Source organism: Gracilinanus agilis, chromosome 3, assembly GCF_016433145.1.
Source record: "Gracilinanus agilis isolate LMUSP501 chromosome 3, AgileGrace, whole genome shotgun sequence".
Taxonomy (NCBI): domain Eukaryota; kingdom Metazoa; phylum Chordata; class Mammalia; order Didelphimorphia; family Didelphidae; genus Gracilinanus; species Gracilinanus agilis.
Window position 1 is genome coordinate 78,061,178 of NC_058132.1, and position 23,665 is coordinate 78,084,842.

Genomic DNA, 23,665 nt, shown 5'->3' on the forward strand with positions numbered 1-23,665 from the left:
GGGGCGGCCTGGCCTGGCCTGTCCTGTCAGGGCGCGGGCGGCGGCTTCGGGACGATGTCGCTGCAGTATGGCGGGGCGGACGAGGCGCCGCTCTCCGGCAGCTACGGCGCGGCCGACTCGTTCCCCAAGGACTTCGGCTACGGCGTGGAGGAGGAGGAGGAGGAGGCAGCCGTGGTGGCGGCGGCAGGCGGAGGCTCAGTCGGGCCCGGCGCAGGCGGAGGCTGCGGCGTGGGCGGCGGCGACAGCTCCAAGCCGCGGATCCTGCTCATGGGGCTTCGGCGCAGCGGCAAGTCATCCATCCAGAAGGTGAGGCAGGGTCCCACTGCGCAGCCCCACCTCGGACCCCGGCCCGGGGCTGAGAGAGGCAGCGAGGCAGGGGGCGGGCCTGGAGCCCGGCCCCTCCCCCCCGGGAGGTCGCGGCCCTGGAGTAGTCTCGATGCCCACGCCCTGTCTGCTTAGGGGAGGGAGAACGGACACAGGGTCAGCTTGGGTCCGGAGACATCGGAGGGAGCTCCTCCTTTTACTCCCTCCTCCGTTCTCCCAGAGTGTCCCTCCCCCCTCTTCCTTCTTGTCCTTTCTATACCTCGATTATCCTCATCTGTAAACTCAAGGAGCTGGCCTGGATAGTCCTTTTATTTTTAGATCAAATGATCCTGGGGACTCTCAGGGGCTGGAGACCCAAGAGCTAGGAAAGAACACTGGGGCTCTCCAGTCCATTCTACTCTTTTTTACAGAACGGGAAACTGAGACCCAGAGAAAAGAATGGGACTCCCTGCGACCCTAGTAGCTCAGCTAGGTCTAGATGTTACGTAGTTAAGTGTACTGCACAAATCCTTAATTCGATATCTTTGTTGCTACCCCCCTAGACCAGAATCTGGGCTTCTGCTGCTTATTACCTGTGTGACTTGGTGTAGGTTTGGGCTTCCAAATTTAGCCTCAGAAAGAGGGGTTTGGACTAGATAATCTGGAAGGGACTACTTTCTCTTCTTTGGGGTTTAATTTTTTCCTTTAAAAAACCAAAAGGGTGGAAGATGGACTTGATCTCTCAGTTTGATCCTGATTAGTTCTACTTTGAAGTTCTACATCTTTGGGCATCTTCCTCCTTCCTGAAAGCTGATTTAGGTTTGAAAGGGCTTTGGTAAGAGTTAAGATAAACTTTCTTTGGTTTGATCAGATTCAATCTGGTTAGGTGAACTTTTTCTTTTCTTTATGAGGAGTTAAGTTAATGTCACAGGACTGTTTTAGTATTGGTAATGGTAATATTAAGGATATGGTTATTTGATTCCTGGTCTTTCTTGAGGTGTTGGAAAACATTTTGTATAAAGATATGAATTCAGTTATCTTCACTATTATTGGGCCAGTGAGGAAGTAAAAGGTAGATGACTTCAAATTTACTTAAGTTTTATCCACTCATGGATTTTGAATTGGAAGAGATGTTAGAGCACATCTAACACAACTCTTTCACTACAGTGATGAAGAAATTGATCTCCAGAGTGCTGGAGTGACTTGCCTGAGATCACACAGGGAGGAAATGTTAAGAGCTGAGATTCAAACCCAGGTTCTTGGATTTCAAACTCAGTGAATGCAGTCTTTATTTTGTACTATGCTGTTAGTTGCATTGCTAGTCAGGTTGAACTCATAAAGGACTGGACTTCTTCAGACACAAGAAGGTAAGTCTGGAAGTAAATTTGGTATACTGTATCGTCATTATTTTGTAATTTTGGTTTCATATCCATCTCTTCTCTGAAAGTCCTGCCAACTTTATGTCTAGGCCTTTTTTTAAAAAATCATCTTTTGAGTTATTATATTATAGAAGCTTCTCAACTGGCTTCTGATACCCATCCTCAGTTTGTTCAACACCTTGCTCTTAGGCTTATTTTCCTGAAAGATAGCCTTGATCTTGTTCTTCCAGAAGTTTGACTTAAGTTTTTCTTTCCAGTCTTGTGTTATACACTACTTTCATAGGCTCATAGGTCTAGAACTGGAAGGGACTTCACAAGTCATCTGGTCCAACTCCCTCATTTTATTTTATTTTGTTTTTTAAAAACCCTTACCTTCCATCTTGGAGTCAAAACTGTGTATTGGCTCCAGGGCAGAAGAGTGGTAAGGGTAGGTAATGGGGGTCAAGTGACTTGCCCAGGGTCACACAGCTGGGAAGTGTCTGAGGCCAGATTTGAACCTAGGACCTCCCATCTCTAGGCCTGGCTCTCAATCCACTGAGCTTCCCAGCTGCCCCCCCCCAACTCCCTCATTTTAAAGAGAATGAAACCACAGCACACAGAAAGCTCAAGTGACAAGGTGGAACAAAGTGGGATTTGAACCCATATTAGCCTGTCTCCAAGTCCAGAGTCTTAAACTTTATACTCTGTTGCCACTTTATGTAGAATACACATTCTTCATTTTCTGGGCTAGACATGTCTCCATTTTAGGCACATACCTTGCACCTGTGTCTCTTCATTCTCTGCCTTGATATTGGCAATGATCCTGCCTTGTCTTTGCTTGTTGCAAGGTGGGGTGGAAAGAACACTGGAGTCAAAGAATAGGTGTTTGAATATTGGCTGACCAGAACATTGGCTACCTTCGTGACCTTAGCCAAATCCAAATTAAGGGATTGCATTATATCTTTTAAGGTCCATGTGACTATTCAGTTTTGTTATCTTAAGACCTTCCAAATTGGTAAGATCAAAACTTAGTTGCCACTTCTTATTTAGCAAAAAGTGATCTCTTCCTTTTCAGAATTCTCTTATTACTTTGTTAACTCTTCTGTGCTTTTATATTCTGTTTTGTATTATGGGTATTTGGGAAAAGGTCTGGTCTCCTACTAGACTGTGAGCTCATTGAGGATAGAAACTATTTTAATTTATCTTTGTAGCTCCCCTAGTGAATAGCAAAGAGCTTTGTATATAGTAGGGACAAAATGAATGAGAGACATTCTCTATAGTACAGTGGGTAGAGTCCTGTTTTTTTTTTTTTTGTTGTTTTTTTTAAAGCCCTTACTTTCTGCCTTAGAATTGACAATAAGTTGGTTCCAAGGCCAAGGAGAGCAGTAAGTGTGAGGTAGATGGGTATAAGTGACTTGAACCTGAGGGCAGATTTGAACCTAGGACCTCCCATCTCCAGGCCTGACTCACTATCCACTCAGCCACTTAGCTGTCCCAAGTGCTGAGTTTTGAGAGAATCTGAGTTCAAATTCTACCTCTGCCACTTACTTTGTGGGCTCCCAGCCTCAGTTTCCTTATCTGTAAAAATCAGGCTTTGGACTAAATGATCTCTTAAGATCCCTGTTAGCTCTCAATCTATGATCCTATGAAATGCTGAACATTTATAATGCTTTCAAAAAATACCTTATGTTCATTGGAATGATACCACCTCCCCCATATTATCCTTACATTGCCTTTTCATCTCACATGTACAAAATGCTCCAAATACCTCCTCAGTTAATGCACATTGCCTCAATCTTAAGGATTTTCCCCCATTTCCTTTTCCTAAAAAGGAATAATTTTAAGTGTCAGACAAATCCTTTTCTTTGAGATGTTGCTTAAATTGTCTTAATTTATAGCAGTAGTTTAGGATTCGTGTTTCTTAAACTAACAGAGCCCCTCAAATTTCAAGAGTATTGCTTTATGCAGTCTCCAAGTGGACTTTGGCCAACATTTTCACCATATAATTAAGTATTAAAAGGTTGTTAGAGTGTGGGTATAAAGTGTAATGATTATGCTTATTAAAGTTGGGCAAAAAAAAGTGAAGCAGGATATAATAGCAATGTGGTATGCTGGAAGTCAACAGACCTGGTTTCTAGACCTAATTTTGCAACTGATTGTCTGATACCACTGAGGGTGAGGCCCTTTAACTATTTTGGGTCTTTCAGTCTTCATCTGTAAAAAGAAGGGATAGAATCTAAAGTCACTTCTAGCCAACTCTCTCTCCCAAATCCTAATATTAGCCCATATTAAATGTTAAATTGTTTATTGGGTCAGACCTTTAAATAGAATGAAGAAAAAGCAAACATTTAGGAGTTCCCAATTTGCTTTTAATGGATAATCAGTAATTTAATGGTGCCTCTTTCAGCAAAATTAAAAGACTGGTGATTAGACCCTACAGAAGGATCAATTCAGATCCATTAACTGCTACTAGAAGGTCATTCTTGCATTTCTTTATTGGTTCATGCTTTAGGTTTTGTTATTTTTTTTTTTAACTAATCTAGGGCTGGTTTTTGAATGGTGTATACCAATTTGTAATCAGTAGTAAGATTAATCTTTTATTTCTTTTAACAGGTGGTGTTTCATAAAATGTCACCCAATGAGACCCTCTTTTTGGAAAGCACCAACAAAATTTACAAAGATGACATTTCCAATAGCTCCTTTGTGAATTTCCAGATATGGGACTTTCCTGGGCAAATGGATTTTTTTGACCCAACCTTTGACTATGAGATGATCTTCAGGGGCACAGGGGCATTAATATATGTCATTGACGCACAGGTAGTTATAAATAATCAGATTTCTTTTTCTTCTTAAATTGGTTGTAAAAGAATAGGAAATAGGCAAAGATTTACTTTCTCTGACCTTTGTTTCTCAAACCTTGTTTATGCTAATTGTCACTAGATTGGTTATCAGCACTCTTAAGATAGAATTGAGGAAGTGAGTGCCACATGAGGAACTTGACAGTCTTTTAGGTATGGAAAGGCAAGTGGTTGGGACATTTGACATCCTGAGGTTTTAAGACCTTTGTTGTATGTCCTTTTTTATTGGCTAATGATGGACATTTCAGTACCTTTTAGTACCAGATGCTAGAGTGGATAGTTTTTTTATTTGACTGAATTATGAAACTATTTTGAGAATGTTTGAAATGATATGGGTTGTCATGGAAGACTCTACTTAATCTTTGTGTGTGTTTTCACAGTGAATGCCACATTTAAATTTGTTTGAAAATTGACAGTCAAAAAACTTTAATGTATTTAGTATTGATGAGAAGGGAGATGTTGATTTATTGGTTTAAAATCCTTACCTTCAGTCTTAGAATCAATACCATGTATTGGTTTCAAGGCAGAAGGAGCAGTAAGGGCTGGTTGGTGGAGGTTAAGTGACTTGCTAGGATCATCCAGCTAGGAAGTATCTTAGGGCAAATTTGAACCCAAGATCTCCCGTTTCCTAGGCCTGGCTCTATATCCACTAAGCCACCGAGCTGCTCCATATATATTATTTTTAAAGAATTTGTAATTATCAAAATTATAGATACTTTAGAATAAGTATAATTATGGAAAGAAAGGAGATTTTGAGTCAAGGAGATCTGAAAGATTTTTTTTTTTGTTTGTGTAATTCTTTTGTTTCTATTTTATAGGATGACTACATGGAGGCTTTAACAAGACTTCACATTACTGTTTCTAAAGCCTACAAAGTTAACCCGGAGATGAACTTTGAGGTTTTTATTCATAAAGTTGATGGCTTGTCTGATGATCATAAAATAGAAACTCAGAGGGACATTCATCAGAGAGCCAATGATGACCTTGCAGATGCGGGACTAGAAAAACTCCATCTTAGGTAATTGGGTGTTCTTGCTTTAAGTACCCTGGAAAAAGTACCCTGGAAAAAATGAGTATATTTTTGTCAGTGTGTATGCTCTGATGTCCTTTGGTGATGTTCCTTCTCATAGAGCCATTTTTTCTATCTGTCTCTTCCCCTTCTCCCTACTTTTATTAACCATGATTGTGCAGAGCACTATATGATTTGAGTCATAGCAAAATGACCTACGTGTTTTCCTGGCCATCAGTCACTTTAAGTATTTTCACAAAAACTTTTCTCAAGTGATTTAAGTCAATATTTTCTGTAGAAAAAAGTCTGATTTGAGACTTCCCTGTCTTGGCCTAATAAAATCATAATGATTCAGTGCAAGGAATACCTTTCTTAGCATTTGGATGTTTTATTAGGTGATTAATTGCAGAACATTCTGCTTGAGTCCTTGTGACCATTATTCACCTCCCTCATTGAAGCTATCTATTTGCCTGATAGTCAGTCTGCTCTCAGGAGAGATCTAGAGAGTTAGAGTTAAACAAAGCAGGAGCATGATTGGTAGAGAGAGACTTGAAGGGACAGGACAGAGTAAGCCTTCAAGCTCCAGTTGGCTCTAAAGAAGCTTGGTTCTTTTCTGAGGTGGGTGATATTTTTATGAGCCTTTAAAGTTAAGGGGGCTTTTAGTCTGTGGGAAGCCTAGGACTATAAACTTCACAACCAAAAAAAGAGCAGCTGTTGGTTTATGATTATTATTAAAGAAGAGTATCTGTGAGGTGGGAAGCGGAAGTATGACTCTTGATTTAAGCATTTGCTTTATTGTGCTTTTGGGGAACATTTCTCCCCAAATGTCAACAATCTTTGTGCTGCAGATGGAATTCTTTTTCTCACTATTTATTTTGCAGTAAATAGTTTTTCATTTTAAAAATGTGCTCAGAAGTTCCTCTTGGCAAGCATCTCAACATTAAAGGGAAGAAAAGTCCAATGCAATGTTGCCCCTACATATAACATTCTCCCCACTCAGAAGGATAAGTCAAGCTATCATTACATTTATTATTTAACAGATGTCACTGATGTCTTCTCTGGATTGAGCTTGCTTTTGGTTTCCATCTGTGACCTCTGCTCAGTTTTGTAACTGAGAAACCAAGCCTTTTGGATCAGATTCCAAAGACTTAGATCCATGCTCATACAACTGCAGTCCCAAATCCCTCCCTGGGCACAACTTCAAATGTACATGGTGTGATGGTGATGGAATGAGACTGATTTCTATATATGAGAATCAGTCTCATTGGTTTATAATCATGCCGTGTACATTGGACAGTGGGAATGACAAAATCAAGTCTTCTGCTCAAGACTTAAAGATTCCAGTAAGTTGAAATTAAGTATTTTGAAATTAAAAATTTTACATGTTACTATTGATAAGAAACTATATACAAAATGTTTTTCAGATTAATAAAACTGGGTTGTGTTTTCCAGCTTTTATTTGACTAGTATCTATGATCATTCAATATTTGAAGCCTTTAGTAAGGTGGTGCAGAAACTCATTCCACAACTGCCGACCTTGGAAAACCTATTAAATATCTTTATATCTGTAAGTAATCTATTTAACTCATTATTCTAGTTGTAGGAGCATTATTGGAATACATTATAATGTTGTCATAGTCTCAGAATGGGTGCATTTCTTACTTGTCTAAGTAGTTTTCTTGGTCTTTCCTTTTTTTTTTTTTTAATAAGTTTTGAGCCAAGTTTTCCTTCTCTCTCCCTCCCTCCTTCCTTCCGTCTTTAACTCTCCTCTGTGCCCCTCCCTGAGATGACAAGTAGAATTTACTTTTATAGTTAATAAAATGCTGAGAAGAGCCTTTATATTTCTCTTAAAGGGGAAGGAGATAAGCATTTATGTAGTACCTACTGCATACCAGAGCCTCTGCCAAATGCTTTACAAATATTATCTCATTTGATCTTTACAACAACCCTGCTTGTATAGGTGCTGTTATTATCCTCATTTTACCATTGAAGAAACTGAGGCAGAGAGGTTAAATGACTTACCTAGGCTCATATAGCTAGTAAATTTTCTGTGGTTGAATTTGAATTTAGGTCTTCTTGAACTCCAGATCAAACTTATCCACTGTGCCATCTAGCTCCTTCAGTTAGAACATGATCTGCCTGTACTTAGAAAATGTCTTTTAGATGTCAAAGAATAGTAGTATTTTAAGGATTAAAAAAAGGGAGATTTTTGATCTCACCAAAAAAGCCTTAATTCTAATGGCATTTTGGAAAGAGCACACTAGGCAGGAATTTGGGAAGCTTGAGTTAATTGCAACTCTGTCTTTCCCTGCTTTTATGACCTTGGGCAAAGGGTTTCATCTATTTAGTCTAATTTCCACACCTTTAAAATGAAGTTTTTGGATGAAATGATTTTTCAAGTCTTGTACTATAATTTTTGGCTTATGTAAAATATGATTTTCAATCTAAAAACCTTCTCATTTTCCTTTTTAATTCAAAGTGGAGTCTTAGTTACTCATCAGACCTTACTTTCTGTTTTGAGGAATCAGTTCAGGAAGGTAGAACATGCTCAGTCAGATTGGTAGTTTAGCCATTATGTTGTCTAATCTAGTGATCTTAAATTGGCCAGTGACTGTCTTTGTTGCATGTGGCTTATGTCATTTGATGTAGAAGCAAAACTTTGATCTTGTCAGATTCTGCAGCAGTTGATGTTGTCTTGAAATTGGGTTAATTTTGAGTAATTTTGGACCTTTAAAAGCTACAATGGCTAGATTATTGGGGAAAAATTTTTGCCATTCTCTCTGGCTTTTCTGTGGTGTCCTCTCAGGACTGCTATTTGGTGCAGTGGATTGAGCACTGGTTCTGGAGTCTGGAAGGCCTCAGACAGATCTGAGCCCTGTGGTGCTGGACAAGTACCTTAACCCTGTTTGTCTCAGTTTCCTCAACCGTAAGATGGGGATAAATAATAGTACCTATTTGGCATGGTTGTTAAGAGGATCAAATGAAATAATCAGTTGTTGATGTATAGTATTTGCTATTTAAATGTTAAGTATTCTTTTTTTTTCTTGAAAAATAATACTTTTCAACGATAGATGACAAAGGGTGACAGTAAAATTTTGTGATGTCATTATACTGGTCATATTTAAAACAGTAGTTCTACTTTTTTACTTCAGATATTAGGAATGTTTTCTTACAAAGGGCTAGTCATTTCAGAAGTGAACTTTGATGTGATTAAGTAATCCTCCGTAGATCTTGTATAAATTAGAGTATTTAATAAGAACTTAACACCTTCCTAACTTTGTTTTTTAAAGAATTCAGGTATCGAAAAAGCTTTTCTCTTCGATGTTGTCAGCAAAATCTACATTGCAACAGATAGCTCCCCTGTGGATATGCAGTCATATGAGCTGTGCTGTGACATGATTGATGTTGTAATTGATGTGTCTTGTATATATGGGTAAGTGACTTATTTTTGAGGCTTACTTCCTTTGAGATGGGGAGGTTAGAACCTTTCCTGAGTTAAATCTGGCCCTTCATTTCTTTTACCTTCTTTCAAGTACCCAGTGAGGCAGATTTGGTTTGGTCTATATTATTGCAGCATAGAGATTGTTTCTTTCCTTTTTGAGGTGCTGTGACTATTTCATAGAGATAGCTTTGGTAGTCAGGTCTTTTAAACTCTTTGTAGGGAGTCCTTTTTTCACTTAGAAATGGTGGTAAATTGATTTATTTGATTATTTATTAAAACCCTTACCTTCTGTTTTAGAAATGATAGTAAGTATGTCTTCCAACAAAAGATCTATAAAGGCCAGGCATTGGGATTAAGTGATTTGCCCAAGGTCATACAGCTAGGTGGTGTCTAAGGCTAAATAATCCATTTATTTTTTAAAATATGTATGTATGTGTATAGTGCTATTTGTAGTTATTATTTCTACTAGAACCTAAATCAGGCTGGTCTGGCATTATAAAAAATTCTTAGGACAGCACAGCATGTGCTAGTTCCTAGTGATACCTTTAGGCATTGAGGAGAGAGGAGGTACTGACCTTTCAAAGAATAAAGCAAATGTAACTCAGTGATTTTGGGAGTCAAAGCTTATGTGTCTAGTAAGAAAATAGCCTCACTCCAGCTGAGGTTAAAAAAATGCAAACTTCTTCATAGCTTGTCTGAATTTCATGGGTACATTTTCGAAGTAAAGTTCCATTAGAAAGTAAAAACAGGTTAGGTTTACAGAATAGCCAAAGGAGGACTCTTCCAAACTTTTGGAGGGTGATAGGCTTCCCAAAGGCCAATGACCTTTGCCTTGTTGGAGATTAAGATTAAGGGGCTCAAGAAAAGTTTGCTGCTACTAAGTTAAGTATAACTGCAAGAAGTGGTATTTCTGTATCACTTCAAGCAACCTTGTCTCATTGGCTATCTAAGATCCATGACAGAAGTGCTTCCGTACTTCTTTATGATGACTGATCCACATTTTACAAATGTGGAAACTTGGGTTTAGCCCTTGGACCTTGTTAATAGACCCCAACTAAGAGAGGGTGGTAGATATGAGTCCTCACTGCTGTCTCTGAGAACTGTGCTTGCTCCTCCTCATGACACCATGTTCTTTGTTTTTTCTTGGGCCCTACCATGCCCACCTAAGAACTGACCAAGCTTCTCCTGCCTTTGCCATCTCTGTACCATTTTTGCTATTCCAGGCTCTTTTTTGTGCCAAGCACTCTAGCTTTCCTCCTTTGTGGGTTCCTCTGTCCTTCATCTTGGCTTGCCTTTTCTCCACTTCTTTGTCTCTTTCCCTGCTTGCCTCTTCCTGCACGTGTGCCCTTCTTCCAGACATTCCAGAGCTTACCTTGGTCTGTCTCTCTAGCCTCTTCCATATTGAATTTGTTTTTGTCTCTGTTTTGTCCTGATTCTCGAGTGGTCACATGCACACCTTCCCCTCCTAGAGGCTACTTTTTGTCTTCCCCATTACTTTTGCTTGTGTTTCTTTTTTTTTTATTCAATCTTCTTAAAGTGAGAATGGGTATCTAGGGTCCTTATTTGTCTTATAAATATGTTTGTTCTAGCATAAATAAAATAAAATGTTTGTTCTAGCATCTTAAGTTGAAAAAAAGAGGGTGTGTGTAAATAAGAGGAAATATCAATTTTATGAGCTGACATGGAGAGTAGAGTGAGGTTTCTATTACTATTTGTGCATTTGTAAAATATTTTCGTATTGTAAATTTGTAGTGTTATAATTTGAGAAAAGTTAAATTCTTTGGGATTGGAAATGAGATAAAAAAAAAGGAGGAAGAGTTAGGGTTAAGAACTCAAGTTTTATCAGAAATATTAGGTTTAAGTGACTAGTAAATATGCTTTAGGCAAGCTGACCTGAGAGGAATGGGTAGGATTGATGATAAGAATTCTAGGGGCCAACGTGATGGAAACTTGTAGTTAGAATAAAAAAGGTGATTGTAAGGTCAGTGTAAGATGGCCTGAAACCCAAGAGAAGAGTATCTTTGGGAGTTTGATACGAGAAATGCTTTCTTTTCCTTGGAGGGCCAGGGTCCTGGGCAGGATCTAATAGAACTGAGGTGAGCTACAAAGCAGCAGTATTATGCTAGAGGGGATCACCAGGGTCTTGTATGTGGCAAGAAGCCTAGGAGCCAGTTCTGGAAGTGGCCTAGACATAGCAACAGGAGCAGCTGAAATCTCTCCTGACCAGTTTGGTTTGTATCGAAGTCTGATGGGGTGACTTATTAGATGGTGCCAGTGAAGGTGATTTCTGGCAAGCTGAGACCTAAGTTAGCATAAGAAATTAGTGCTCAAGAGATAAGCTGGGAGGGGGGAGATGTCAGCTAAGAAAGAACCTGGAGTTATATAGCCTAGAGAAGAGAGTTGGGGAGAGGGAAAGAAAGAAGTGGTTGGGGCCAGTGGCTTTCAGATCCTGAAGGCTCTCATGCAGAGGAAGGAGCACTGGGAGGCATGCTTCAGTTTGATATAAGGGAAAACTTCTTATCATGAGAACAATCTAAATGTATTCTAGAATGTATTATTGTGACTTAGAGCTAGAAGGCTATGGAGTCCAAACCTCTCATTTTATAAATGCAGAAATAGATTCACAGAGGTTAAGGGACTTTCCAAGGTAGTAAGTGGTGAGGCAGGGACACCCAAGGCTAATTCATCCCCTGTAACACCTAGCTACCTCTTAGTGGAATGAGTTTCTTTGGGAGATATTGAGATCTTCATCATTGGAGATAGCTCCATGGCACAGTGGGACTTGGAATCAAAAAGACCTGAGTCTCATTTAATCTCTCTTGCCTCAGTTTTCTTATCTGTAAATTTGTGATAATAGCACCTACCTTGCAAGATTTCTGGGAAGGAACAAGGAATATATTATCTTCATAAAACACTTTATAAACCTTTAAGCACCATATGAATATTATTATTATCATCATTAGAATTGTTTTTGGAGATGTTATTCCTTCATGTTAAATTTTTATGGTGTTGTGTATCTGGGAAAGATCAGGCATAGATATTTTGATATTCAGCGATTTCAGAGGTGCCATCAAGTAAAGAGTTTTAAGACTTTGTAACTTTCTCCTTTGAATGCATTGCTTTGTGTTTTATCCATGTTTCCTGGAGCCACTAGTAGTTAACTTGGGAAGAATATGTAGGTTCTTATTTAGGAGATCACAGGAAAGGTAGAGCTAGGGACCTTTGCACAGGGGAATCTGGCTTGGGAAGAATCCTGGGTAAGGAAGCAGGGGTGATGTGATAAGTAGGCAGGACAGATCTCTGAAGCCTGTAGCAGTGATGAAAGTGAGAGATCAGAAGGCAGCCCAGGACTGAGAATTAGCTCCTGGGTTTGAACTCTGGCAGCAAACCCCATGTGTCACCACAGGAATGTTTTCTCTCAGAAAAGGGAAAAAGAAAACTAGCAGTGGCCAAGGATCATTGAATTAATTTGCCCCTTATGTGTGTTTGACTATGGATTGATTTTTTTCTTGCTGTCAGTCATTGGTGCCTAATTTTAATGAATAATCAATATTTTTGTTTTAATTAGGGTGAAAAAAATCAAAGGATCAGATAAAATGTTTGATTTTGATAAGCGAAGTGTACATTTATCAGAATTTTTCAGCATTTTTGTGAGACAGATTCTGAGACTAGTTCTTTAAGTTTCTTTCCTACTTAGTGCCCTACCATTTAAAACATTGTTTCCCAAAGTAATTTTTCCCAAAGACACTTTTGGGCTTGAAATAGATTGAAAGAATCTGCAAATGCTGATCTGGCTAGCCTGAGGACATGGAGTAAGCTAAGAATAACCAAAAAGGGGGGGCATCAGCAAAATTGTGAATTAAAAGAGTAGAAATCACACCTCTTCCTATTGTAAATGCCATGTAAGTTTTGATAAATAATTTCATATCTGGTAGTTTAGAAGGGAAAATATTGATGGCTTTTGTTTAGGGAATATGCCGTGTGTTTAGATTTAAGTATTTTGAGAGATTTTTTTTTTCTCCAGAGATCAGGGCAAGTTACTATTTAAGTGATGGTTGAAGTCTTTTGAAGGATATTGGCATTTTTTCTTATGAATTAATGTTTATGAGTAATCATTGGATTTAGATTAAAGTTTTTGTTGAAGAACTTCTCGAAAGTATCTGTACAAATGTAAGGGCGAAAAAGGGGTTTTATGGGTTCATTATATTAAAAGCTGGTCGCCAGGGGATTGAACTATTATCAGTCCTCAATTAAGAATAATCTCAAGGGGCAGCTGTCACTGGATTACTCTGTGATCTTGAAAAAAAATACTCAAATCCCTCAGCAGCTAGGTAGCACGCACAGTGGCTAGAGCTCCAGACCAAGAGTCAGGAGGACTTGGGTTCATATTTGGCCTCAGATACTTCCTAACTGTTCGACTCTGGACAAGTCACTTAACCCTCATTGTCTAGCCCTTACCTCTCGTCTGTCTTAGAATCAATATTAAGATAGAAGGCAAGGTTTTTAAAACCTTACCTCTGGGGGCAGCTGGGTAGCTCAGTGGAGTGAGAGTCAGGCCTAGAGACAGGAGGTCCTAGGTTCAAACCCGGCCTCAGCCACTTCCCAGCTGTGTGACCCTGGGCAAGTCACTTGACCCCCATTGCCCACCCTTACCAATCTTCCACCTATGAGACAATACACCGAAGTACAAGGGTTAAAAAAAAAAAAAAAAGAATAATCTCAGGTCAAAATTGACTTTTATGGAAGTTTATTTACATAAGAAGAAAGAGAGGAACTACATAGATAAGAATCTATCTCACTGATTAGTCCAGTTAGATCTTAACCCTCAGAGGGTTAAAGGGCCTGAGGCCAGGAGGTGAATGGAGTAAACTTCATTCACAAAGTCTATAAAAAGTTTCTTAATAGAAGTTCAGGAAGATTCAGTCTTTAAACACACCACGTGGAATAGTCTCAGACACGAACCAGCAAAGCTCCCTCAGGTCCCCTTCGCCAAACCAGCCTCACTCACTCTACTCCCTCTTTGGAAGGGGTCACATATACCTCACTTCCAGTGCCTTCCCTTAGCCTTCGTGTCCAATCACAATAGACACTTTCTCATAGAAAGCGTAGGGGGTGGTCCGTTGATTCTGATTGTTACTCACTCTAGCACAGATGGGTTAGGACCTTCCAGAATTGGAAGGTGCTCTACCTTTGGTGATTAAATCTAAAGATGGGCAGTGTAGACTTAATTTAATTATCACACCACACTTTTACTCATCTGAGTCTCTCAAGTACCTGCTAGGGGTCCACTTGTTCCTATTCTTTTGTTACTTTCCATCAGCATTTTAACCGAAGTCCAAATACATTATATTGGGTGGTAAACTTGAGGTGACTCAAATGGCCAGGTTTGCTGTATTATGTCCAGAGCCTTTTTATTTTTGTTGACTGTACAACAAGATGACAATTAGAAAAACTCTCTGGCCCTGGACAGTTGTTGTATCCTTTTCCCTTCATGACATTTGGCTCTCACTCTGTAACTTTGTTTAGGTGGTTTCTTTTTTCTTGGTTACTTTTACCGAGTTTAGGGTATGCAGTTTCAAAATTGTGATGCCCCACTTATACAGTCTGATCATTAAAGCTTTTGCTTGAGATTCAGATAAGCATATTTTTCTTCCTTAAAAATCAATCACTCTATTAATGTGGTTAAACATAAACAACAAATACCCTATTAAAAAAAGTGTTAAGAGTATGATAACTGCCTGATTTCCATACAATGTGGAAAGACCTCCATGAACTGCTGCCAAGCAAAATAAGTAGAACCAGGAGAACATTGTACACAGAAACTGAAACTTTGTGGGATGATCAAATGTGATAGACTTTGCTCCTAATAACCATGAAATGATCTAGGACAATCCTGAGGGACCTATGAGAAAGAATGCTATCCACATCAAGAGAAAGAACTGTGGGAGTAGAAATGCAGAAGGAAAACATTTGATTTATCACTTGTTTATATGGGTATATGATTTGGAGATTTGTTTTTAAAAGATTACTCTGTTATACAAAAATGAATAATATGGAAATAGGTATTGAGTGATAATATGTGTATAATTCAGAGGAATTGCTTGTTGCCTTTGGGTCGGGGGAGGGAATAGAGGAGGGACAGAACATGAATCATGTAACCGTGGAAAAATACTTAGAAAAAAATAAAATTGTTAGATTTGAAGATGTTGCCTTTTAAAGAAAATCTAGGTACATCTTGGTACAAATCAGTAAAATTCTCATTAATCTTGAACTATTTTAAAGTTTAACTTAATTTAAACTACTGGTATAAGGCTTCAGGACTTCCAGCCAGGTTGGGATCAGAAACGCTTGTGATTTTTTTCAGGGTCTTGTCTCTGGGTCTTTCAGCTTATGGGATCACTTCTCTAATGGCCTTTCAGAACCTGTTGGTAATATAATACTATATAGTGCTCAATTGCCTTTCTTCTCTTCCATTCATAGAAGCTAGAAGAGAACACTGTATTTCATTATTATTATTTTTAAACTCTTTCCTTCCATCTTAGACTCATTACTGTGTATTGGTTCCAAGCCAGAAGAATGATAAGGATTGGGCAAAGGGTGTTAAGTGACTTGCTAAGCATCATACAGTTAGGAAGTGGCTGAGGCTAGATTTGAACCTAAGACCTCTCATCTCCAGGCCTGACTTTCCATCCATTGAGCCACCTAGCTGCCTTCACTCAATATATTATATCAGCACTGAGAACATAAAATAGATTCTTGTTTATTTCCTTCTCTCCCAGAGATAATTTTCAACTTTACACTTAAAAAGAAAAAAAGTAAGTTTCCCTTTCTTCTCCTCTTTTTTCCTCTTGGTAGCTGGATACAGTTCAGAAGTAACATATGGAATTCCTTAGCAAAGAATTAGAAACCTCAAACTTTTATGTTTCTTCAACCAGTGAGAGTTTTAGATATTATTTGCTGAGCCTGAGTCCTCCACCATAGAATAATTTTAAATGACACATTTTAAGTGAGGCTTTTTTGAAACATAAAACATTTAATCAGTGTTCTTCATCTCATGGTATCTCTTTGGCCTGTTCCAGTGTGGTGTGAGGGAAAAACACCCTAGTTTTAAAAAAAAAATTATTTTTGAATAGAATTTTTCTGAAGGCTATATAAGGTTTTAAGTCCCAGTAGTGACCTGAAAGAAATGTGAAGGAGAGGGGTAAGCATTTGAGCCAAATTTATAGAAATAGATTTAAGACTGATAGGAGAATGGACGTATTGGTAAGATACTTCAAGGGTCACAGACATGACTGCCATTCTCCATAGACTGTTATATAAGCCAGACATTACAAGATTTGTGTGGAGTCTTTGTGAACCTCACACCATAGTAAACCTTTTCTGTGTCTGTGTATCCTAAAATCAAAACATTCTAAATGGTTTTATGCAGCCAGTTCTGGGATGGGGAAAACTTGGCATCGGCAAAATGCTTTAGGTAATGAGGTACTATGTGCAGTGCACTCAATAGTTCTCCTTTTAGTATTTATGGCTCAAATGCTTACCCTCTCCTTCACATTTCTTTTCAGGTCACTACTGGGACCTTTGTTTTAAAAGCCATTAAGGGCACTGGGATGAAGCACTTGGCATTTTGCATATTTATGTGCAGGATTATGATGATTTGCAGTTTAACTGTGTTTTATGGGTGAAGATTGTATATATATATATATATTTAATTGGGAACGTGACAAAAAGTTCTTTCTTTTAAATAGGTTAAAGGAAGATGGCAGTGGAAGTGCATATGATAAAGAATCTATGGCAATTATCAAACTAAATAATACAACTGTCCTTTATTTAAAGGAAGTGACAAAATTTTTGGCACTGGTCTGCATTCTTAGGGAAGAAAGCTTTGAACGTAAAGGTAATGGCATACTTTTAAAAATTATGTTTATGTAAAACCCTTTGTTTCATTTTATTTTACTTTGACTACCACAGAAAATAATAATGGAATGTTATGGACACATTATATAAAATGAATACTCTGTAAATAAATAAATGAATGAATAAAAAGCATTTCTTAAACTATATGCAAAGCACTATGCTAAATACTAGGTATACAAATACAGAAGTGAAGATGGCCTGTTAAAGTTATATTTTAATGGAAGAAGCAGCCCTTATTGGGAAGTAGTGGCCAAGAAGGATTACTTTGGCTTGAGAAGTTATAGGAATGATGAAGGGAGTCATAATTGAGTAGGTTGCATTTTCAGGAGCAGTGACTGAGTTGAGTTGATTATGGTTTCTGAAATGGAAGGAGGAGGCCAGAGAAGTAGAGATAGGGGTAGGGTTGGGACAATATATGTAGGGGAGTTAGGGTAGGCAGTGGGCAGACTGGGAGTGATTTGACTTTGGATTGTGTCATATTTCTTCTGACCCCTCAAATTAAATTTACTTTAAAAATTATTTTGCTCAGATTAATTGATAAAATGATTCTCTGTTAGTTCAACATGTATACTGGGTTGAAATGAGGAAAGGATGGAAAGTGACCCAAGTAAAATAGATGCCATGTGTCAGAGCCATAAAAAAATCTGTATTAAATTATTAGTATCAGTCCATAGTGTACATGATCAGCTAAATGCAAGTAGTTGAAGTTGTCTCTCCTGTTCTCTTAACGAAAGAGTTAACCAATATAATTAAAATCTCAGAATGAATGGAGCCTTAGAAGATGATCCAGTCTCATGCTAAATTCTTCGCTACAGTATCTGATATGTATGATAAACTTGCCATTGATCAGTGCTGAACATAAATAAGCAAATTTAAAGGGGAAAAATGGGCACAAGAATCACAGAACATAACTAGATAGTTATCTAGTTTCTGCCTTGATATATCATTGAGAAGGAACTTGCATCTTAACAGAAGAATAAGGAAACCTTTTCCATATTTGAATAGTTTCAACTGTTAGAAAAAGTCATCCTGACTGAACTTAAGAGTCATTCCTATAATTTTTATCCATTGGTCCTAGTTCTACCCTCTTATATATGATAGCCTGTCAAATACATGAAAACATCAGTCATCTTTCTTTGCTCACTGAGTCTTCTTTTTTGTAGCTTAAATGGTTCCCAGGTCTACATTTCCATGATTTTTAGTCCCCTCATCAACCTGGCCACTGTTCTCTGGATGCTTCCCATTTGTTAGTATTCCTCTTAAAATAACATACTCAGCCCCTTTCTATTCTTTGTAGAACAGGGGGACTGTGGATGTGGAATTGTGCATATACTCTTAAGACAGAGTTGATATGTTGGTTGATTTTACTGAATTAATTTTATCTCTTGTGACAAAGGATGCCTGGTTGGATTAGAAGACAGGGGAGGGATACACTAAGAAATGAATATGACATAAAAACAAAAGATATCAATAAAAATAAAATTGAATGAAAAGTAAGGTACTCAAAACTGAACACAATATTCTGGCTTTGATTTGACTAGCAAATATAATATAGTTGGATTATTAATCTCTTTGCTGTGGATGCTATTAGCTTTTTCAACCATGAGTGTTAACTAATACTGATTGATCGATCATGTGGCCAAATTATAAATCAAATTAATCAACAAACGTTTATCTAGTGCCTGTTTTGTACCAAGCACTATTTTAGGTGCTGGGGATACAGAGAGAAAAATGAAGCGCTGCCCGAACTAAAGGGCCTTTTTTTTTATTTTTTTATTTTTTAAAACTTATACCTTCCATTTTAGACTCAATATGGTGTGTTGGTCCTAATGCAGAAGAATAATAAAGGCTAGGCAATGGGAGTTAAGTCACTTGCCCCAGGTCACACAGCTAGAAAGTGTCTGTGGCCAGATTTGGGCCTAGGATCTCCTGTCTCTAGGCCTGGCTCTTTATCCACTGAGCCACCCAGCTCCCCTCTCCACTATCTTTTGAAGTGTATCTGAGTTTAAGTTTGTGGTTTCCAGGACACTATCGATCTTATCCTTTGCCATCTCCTTAGGTACATAAATAATAGATGCAAAAAGCCAGTTTTTTGGGTGGGGGAAGGAAACTAGCAGCTTTGGGGAGTGGGAACTTCATGTAGAAGATGTTACTTGAATGTTGTTTGAAAGGCAACAAGGGACTTGCTAGAGGTAGAGTTGGGAGTGCATTTAGGGGTAGGGGATGGAGAGCCAGTGGGGAGGCATGGGGATGCTTACAGCTCTGTTTGGACTTGCTGCTAGCTGGTGTTGGCTTCTATCTTGTTCTTACATTTGTTCCTGTTATCTTTCTTCATCTTGATTTGAAACCATCCATACAGTCACTTGTGATCTCTTTCAGCCATACCTGGTAACAAAGAATCTCACTTGGTCCTCCCTTGGTTCCGTCCATACTTCTTTTTGATAGTTTGGGAATGTGAATATAGGACTGAAGTTGTGTTGTAGAATTTGGGAACTACAGAGTAGACGTCTTGTTGATTATCATTTCATCTGCCTCACCAGTGATGAAAGTGGGAGAAAGTGGTATTAAGGGAGTGTACTGTAAAGTAGAGGTTTCCACTATGGCTTCAGGGATATAATGGGGTCATGGGAAATAATTCTCCTTTCTGTAGTACATTAAGATTTATAAATGATTTTCCTCATGAAATTCTGGGGAGGTAATGCAGTGGTTGTTATTTCTATTTCAGAGAGGTGGATACTGAGATACAGAGAAGGGAAGTGATTTCATAGAATCAGAACCTTAGAGTTGGGACAAATAGACCTCTAATCGAATCTGCAATTGAACAAAGATCCCCTTTCTAACACATTAACAAAGGGGTCATCCTACCTTGACTTGAAGACCTAGTGCTGGGAAATCCTCTGTCTTCTGAGTGAGCCTGATCTACTTCTTCTGATTAGAAAGTTTTTTCTTTACACCCAGCCTAAATTTTCCTCTTTGCAACTTTGAAACCTCTTTCTTAGTTCTTTCCTCCAGGTCCAAGAAGAAAGAGTCTGATCCCTCTTCCAAGTGATAGCTAGGTCTTTAAATACTTAAGGTAGCTGGCTTGGCCCTCTTATGTCTTCTCAAGTTCAGCATTTCTGGCCCATGATCATTATGTTTTGGTAGTGCAAGGTCTTGGAGAATTGCTGTGCCCACATAATTTTTCTACATGTGTCGCCAACTTTTTAATTTTAGTCTATTCCTCTGATATCAAACGTGGTCCATTGCCAGGGCCATATTTTGCCAGGGTCAAATAAATAATACTAGTTGTAACAGTTATTTTGCCAGAATTAAATCACTCTAAGCATCATTACCTGGGACTGAAGTTAAATGTTCTTCTATAATTCTTATATCCAATTACTATTAGTGAGTGATTTAAGCAGAGTGTAGAATCTAGCTCATTTTTACTGGGCCTCTTAGTTGATGGTAAGGTAAATCTTAGCTACATGATTTGCTTTTGAAATTCCTTCTTACTAGGCTGAAAGAAGATGATTAGTTTGTTTAGCTAAAGGTGCATGTGTGTAATTTGTAATTATGCCATTAGGGTCTCATGCATGGGTTGCACTTTTGTGTGTCCTTTGCTTATTCATGACATTTCTTTTAAAAGTTGAGCTGTTCAAAGACTATGTTTTGTGTAGAATTAAGAATTTTTTGGATACCTTTTCTTTTTATATTTCTGAGCCATACTTGGTAACAAAGAATCTGTTTTGAAAAACGTGGTTAGAAAGTAACTGAGTTCAGATTTGAACTCAGATGCAGCCAGTGTCTTACAGCACATGTAATATTTCAAATCTCTAGTTCTCTGCCTCTGCAGTGAAGGGAGGGAGGTGAATTTTCTCAACTCCTCTTCAGGGCCAAGCTTCCTTATCATGACGGTTGCTCAGCATTAAGGCTGTTTTTTGCAGGGTGGGTGGTCTTTCCAGCCTTAGATCCTTGTAGTCATTGGGTATATTGGTTTTTCTGGGGTCTGTTTACTTTCCGTCAGATCATATTGAATTTTTATTAGAAAAATATACTGTTATTTTCAGTGTTCTCCAGTGCTATTGAGCTTTTAAAAGCCTTAGCATCCAGGTGCCATCGAGCATAGAAAAAGGTATTCTAGTTGTTCAGTGTTTGATGAGAATAGCTCACTTTTCTAAAACTGTGCAAACAGCAGAATCCCTGTTTTATTAAGTGTGATTCACTTGAGGGCGTGACAGCTGGTTGAATAGTGGGGCTAATGTGATGGGAAGCTGGCTGTCTTCCTTGAGTCAGGTGTACTTTATCTCACTTTGTTGTTAAAATAGTGACCTCTGCCACATTTTTGAAATAGTAGACAAAAGTGTCTTGGGGAATTTTTCTTTTGGGTGAATGTGGTTTTATTCATCTTGCTTTTTCCTTCCCTCTTTCAGATAGACCTTTTAACAAGCACTTTCACAATTGGTGTTTAGAAGGAATCTTTTCTTTTCTTCTTGCAGGTTTAATAGACTACAACTTCCACTGTTTCCGCAAAGCTATTCATGAAGTTTTTGAGGTGGGTGTGACCTCTCACAGAGCCTGCAGCCATCAAGCCAACCCCTGTGCCATGAAAGCAGTGACTCACAATGGCGCACCGAGAAGTGCCGTCTAGGGGGAACATGGTCTAAGGAGCTTTTCCTCAGCCCCTTTCTCCAACCTTGAGTCAGGACCAGCGATAGCTGGGGCTTGTGGGAATCTGGTACCAGTTCCAGTGGATAGAGGGGTTTATTTTCTGATTTGGATGAAAACCCCTTCAACTGGTGTTGCACAACTGAAGCTACTGTGTTTCATAAAAAACAAAAACAAACAAAAAAAACAAAAAGCAGAAAAAAAAAGAACACTTGAGGCCACTGAAGTTAACATTGGAAACTCCAGGTTTTTTGAGTGTGTGTGTTTCCTCTTTTGAGTCCTCCTTTAGTAGTTTGAATATATCAGACTTGGAGACAAAAGCAAATTAAACTCTTCTTTCTATGGAGAGTTTCAGTTGATTGCCAATTGAGTATAATGGAAAAGATTGACTTATCCCAAGCTTCACCTAAGTTGTCATTTGATTAGTCTAAAATACCCTGCCTTGCTTGAGTGCTAACACTGCCTCTCCAATTCTGATGGTGGACACCACACACTGAAAACCGATCCACTAATGCACTTGCTCTCTAACTCAGAAGACGTACAGTGTGACTGCATTGAAAGACATTTCACTATTCTCTCTCGAAGGAATGCAAGAAAATCCCAACCCTTGTCAACTGGAATGCAGGGCTCACCTATTGCTACCCATCTCTCCAAAGTTTTGAGGAAAAAGCTTTTGAGACTGTAGAGAAATTGAGTTTTGGGCACCAAAATGGCTTGTTTCTCTCTCCTGAAGATGACAGATGACCACAGTTTTCACGATCAGGATTTAATATAACCAAGGGAATATTTTTAACTTGACTTCATACTTCACTCTTCTGAGGAAGAGAAGTGTTCATCATGTCATGGAAACATTTAGCTCACCCTTTCTTAACCTTATTCTAGCTACCCTGATAGGAGCAAAAAAATATATATATGTATGTATATTTTTTTTCTCTAGTAATAGGTATCTGTATTTCCAGCTGCTGCTGTTTGCCAGATTAATCCAGAAGGCACCAACAGCTTATGACATGCTGGATTCACTGCGGTCTGTTTGGGAGTGGGAGAGAGAGAGCACGTGGTCCCAAGCCTGTGTTTGGTTTACATTCTGCGTCTCCAGTATTCTGACACCAAGTGTCAAATGTGGTACTTTTCTTTATCCAGGACATTAATTCTTGATTGTTTTCTTGATGGTGGTTGAAATCTTTTCAGTTGATTGAAATTTGCATATTGTTTTCCTCCAGATGCCCAATAGTTGTATGTTCAAAAGCCACTGGACCACTTGAGTAAATAAGTGCCACTGTTCTATTAAATCTGTATATTAAGTTCTGTAAGCCTAACAGTGAGACTTGGAGTGCTTTCTGCAGACGATTCTGATTGTTGAGTATTTACATGGACCATGGTGATATCCAAAAGAAAAAATGCTTTTATATTTATAGATTCTTTCACTGAACTATATCAAATGGGTATCAATAAATGTCTTTACTCCAAGACCTGGTTTTCTAATTGCATAAGATGGAAGAAGATGGGGTGCCTGATCACCATGTTCCCTTTTTCCAAGAACACTGAGTCTTTTGGCTCCTTGTTTCTTTTCCAAGTACCTTAGGCTAATGCTCTGGAGGCTTCCCATAGCCCTCCTGTTTGGGGCCCGTAGACCATTCAGTTGTATGTTATTCCTTTGTGCCATAGGTTTTTGTGCTGGTCAGATTGAGCCTGTGCCTGTTCAGACTGAGAAGTTTTTACCTAGCCTTAACCCAAGGCCAGAAAGAATCCTTAGTTTTGGACTAAACCTGTTTGACCCTTGTTTTGGTTTCTGTCTCATTTTGTACCATCTTTTCTCATTCCCAGGTAGCAGATTGCCTGGATTTCAAAGGGAAGGTGATAGTCATTTAGCCTTGACCTTCATCCAGACCTTGTCAAGATATGCCCATGAGGAAGGAAAGCAATGTGAAAATGAGCACAAGTAGTCACTGTTTTTTTAAATCTTTCTTTCATAACTACCTCCCCAATCTGATTTCTCTGGTACCCATGGTATTTGTTACTGACTGAAGTCAGTTGGTTCATTTGGAGCTGGAATTATTCCTAGAATACAGAGGTACGGTTTCAGGAGAAGGCCTGCCTTGCCCTGAAAGGGGACAGTCGAATCAATTTTGATTTT

General features: G+C 38.6%; 1 protein-coding gene across 2 annotated transcripts; it reads left to right on the forward strand.

The window, feature by feature from the left end:
* Positions 1-17: 17 nt before the first annotated feature.
* Positions 18-22,998, forward strand: RRAGC (Ras related GTP binding C). Of its 2 annotated transcripts, none has more exons than XM_044668043.1 (7): positions 18-306; positions 4,275-4,478; positions 5,338-5,537; positions 6,981-7,095; positions 8,819-8,961; positions 16,719-16,867; positions 21,363-22,998. In XM_044668043.1, the coding sequence occupies exons 1-7, from the start codon at positions 55-57 to the stop codon at positions 21,512-21,514; spliced, it is 1,215 nt and encodes a 404-aa protein (XP_044523978.1). In that variant the 5' UTR covers positions 18-54; the 3' UTR covers positions 21,515-22,998. The 2 variants fall into 2 exon arrangements, with proteins under 2 accessions (XP_044523978.1, XP_044523979.1); XM_044668044.1 differs by having other exon boundaries at positions 4,377-4,478.
* The last annotated feature ends 667 nt before the right edge of the window (positions 22,999-23,665 follow it).